Below are 2,327 nucleotides of genomic sequence, written 5' to 3' on the forward strand. Positions count from 1 at the left end.
TCATTACGTTGGTGTAAAAACTACCAAAGTTACAGCTCCAAATTGAAAATATTGGAAATTTTTGGCTCGACTTGAAAACGAAAATTTCTAAAATCCGTTCCTGTTGTTGGAAAAATTTGAAATTTGGGCCAGACACTCAACAAGTCAGAAATAGTAACTTCTTCAAATTTTATTGCCCTAGTGTAAAAATGACTAAAGTTACAGGTCCAAATTGAAAATATTGGAAATTTTTGGCTTGTCTTCGATTGAAATTTTTTTAAAATCTGTCCCTGTCGTTCAAAAAATTTGATATTTGGCACAGACAGTCAACAACTGAAAACTAGAAATCTCTCCAAATTTCATTGCCCTAGCGTCAAAACTATCGAAATTATACGTCCAAATAAAAAAAACAGAAAATTATTGACTGGCGTTAAAAATACGAGTTTCCAATTCCACCTATTGATCGTTCCAATTAAAGAAGATCAATATTTTGCAGCGTCAGGTAAAAATCATCCAAACATTGCACAACTAAAGTGTATAACACAAACAAAACAAAACTAATAAAACAATTCGTTATCAGTCATATTTAAAAAACTGTGTCAGTCGTAAATCAATTTATCACTCCGGAAGGCTTATTTAACGATTTCCCAATATTTTGCCCTTTATTACTGCCAAAATATTTCGCGATAAGAGCCACCGCAGGTAAAGCAAATAAATGCATTCTCCCCACCAAAAAGGTGATATCATCTAAATTCCAATCCATGCTCGAACCTCTGAGCGGGTTTCTCATTCTCAGTCAACTTTTAAACGTTGCGAGTAACCGCTGATTTCGCTTTCATTGAGTTCCGGTCCGTCAGAATGGCCACAGTGACAAGATCAAACAGTAGAGTGAATCCTCCTCTCTACAAAGACTACGTAAACTTCCTCGCCAGTTACAAATCCGGGAAAAAAGAAGACGAATTAGACAGTGCCGCTCCGGTGAAAAACTTTTCGTTATCAAATTCCAGTAGTGCATCGTCCTCCCTCGGCTCCGACGCGCCGGATTTTTCGAAAGCTTCCTGCACGTCCTATACTTCGTACTTGGAGACGACTAAAAATAAGAAGTTTGGCTCGGTTAAACCGAACAAAGAAACAAAAAAAAGCGAAATTGTCACCGAGATCCAACCCACGAAATCGGTGAGTGAAGTGTCCAAAATCTTCGAAGTGAAAGAAGAGGTGAAGCCCAAAAGCAACAAAGTTAACTCCAAGATTAGTCTCTTCGAGAAGCAGATTTCAGTGGAGCAGAAACCGAAAATCGCCAACAAACCCGCGTTCTGTAAACCACCAATGGGGTTCTGCGGAACCGTACCGCCTCAAATAAAATCGCCGCCACCACCACAAGTCGAGGACGTTGAAATCTTCTCGCCATCGGTGCCGCCCCCACCTCCCATGCCCCCAGTGAATTTGCCTCTTAAACCACCTAGTAAAAGTGATGTTATCCCGCCGCCGCCTCCATTCCTCAACGGTGCGCCAGGGAGGATTCAAGCGACTCTTAACAAAGGCCCCCAGACGAAGTTTGCAGTCCCTAGTCAAAATGGGCTCCCGGAGATCGACCGGAACGACCCCATGGTAAAAAAATTGGTCTATGGTACTTTGAGGGGGCTTTACGGGGCGTACCATGACAAAGCCACTGACATGTTGGCGACCTTGCCTAAAAACATGGTCGTGAGGAGCAACGGAGTTAAAGACCGAATCGAGCAAATCGCGTAAGTTTACCATAGAGGATTTGGGTGGTCTTTTTAATGCATGTTTTGTAGGGCTAGCGGTGACTTGGATAAACTCAACGGCAGAGTGAACCCCAAGCTTGAGCAGGATTGAGGTGTTTCCACAAGAACTTTGTACATAGAGCCTGTATATAGAATTTTTTACTGTAGGACTTAACAAATATATTTTCCGTACTAAAAGTTCTGTTTTAATTACTAACAGTGCGATGCGTCATCAAATTACTCATTGTTTTTATACCAGAATCGTCAAATATTTTCGTTCGTGTATGCAAATGACACTTAATTCAAGGCGATTGATGAATCAACTCGTTGGATCATTTAACGGAAATTCACTTACGCGTGCCCACATTTGTGGTTGCACTTGCATCATTACCACAAAGAGATATTTGTCCGGAAGAACGTGTGGGACCTCCAAATTTAACATTGAAAACTGCGGCTTTATATGGAAGTTGACTTTATGACGGGAATACCTTGAGAGTGCAGAGATTTAGATTATTAAATTGTGGGAAGACATGGAGGTCGCGGGTAATTGGATGCATTTGCTCGAGTTAATGGGTGCTCGGAGCCAATCAATGAAGAAAAAGT

The 2,327-nt window shown here is 41.1% G+C and overlaps 1 protein-coding gene across 1 annotated transcript; it reads left to right on the forward strand.

Moving 5' to 3' along the window:
- Positions 1-752: 752 nt before the first annotated feature.
- LOC148170887 (uncharacterized) lies at positions 753-1,922 on the forward strand. Its single transcript, XM_088041173.1, has 2 exons — positions 753-1,724; positions 1,776-1,922. Exons 1-2 carry the CDS (start codon positions 838-840, stop codon positions 1,834-1,836), a joined length of 948 nt encoding a protein of 315 aa, XP_087897299.1. The 5' UTR covers positions 753-837; the 3' UTR covers positions 1,837-1,922.
- Positions 1,923-2,327: the final 405 nt, after the last annotated feature.

The sequence above is a fragment of the Gnatocerus cornutus genome, chromosome 7, assembly GCF_029298725.1.
Source record: "Gnatocerus cornutus isolate USDA-ARS CGAHR chromosome 7, icGnaCorn1.1, whole genome shotgun sequence".
Lineage (NCBI taxonomy): Eukaryota > Metazoa > Arthropoda > Insecta > Coleoptera > Tenebrionidae > Gnatocerus > Gnatocerus cornutus.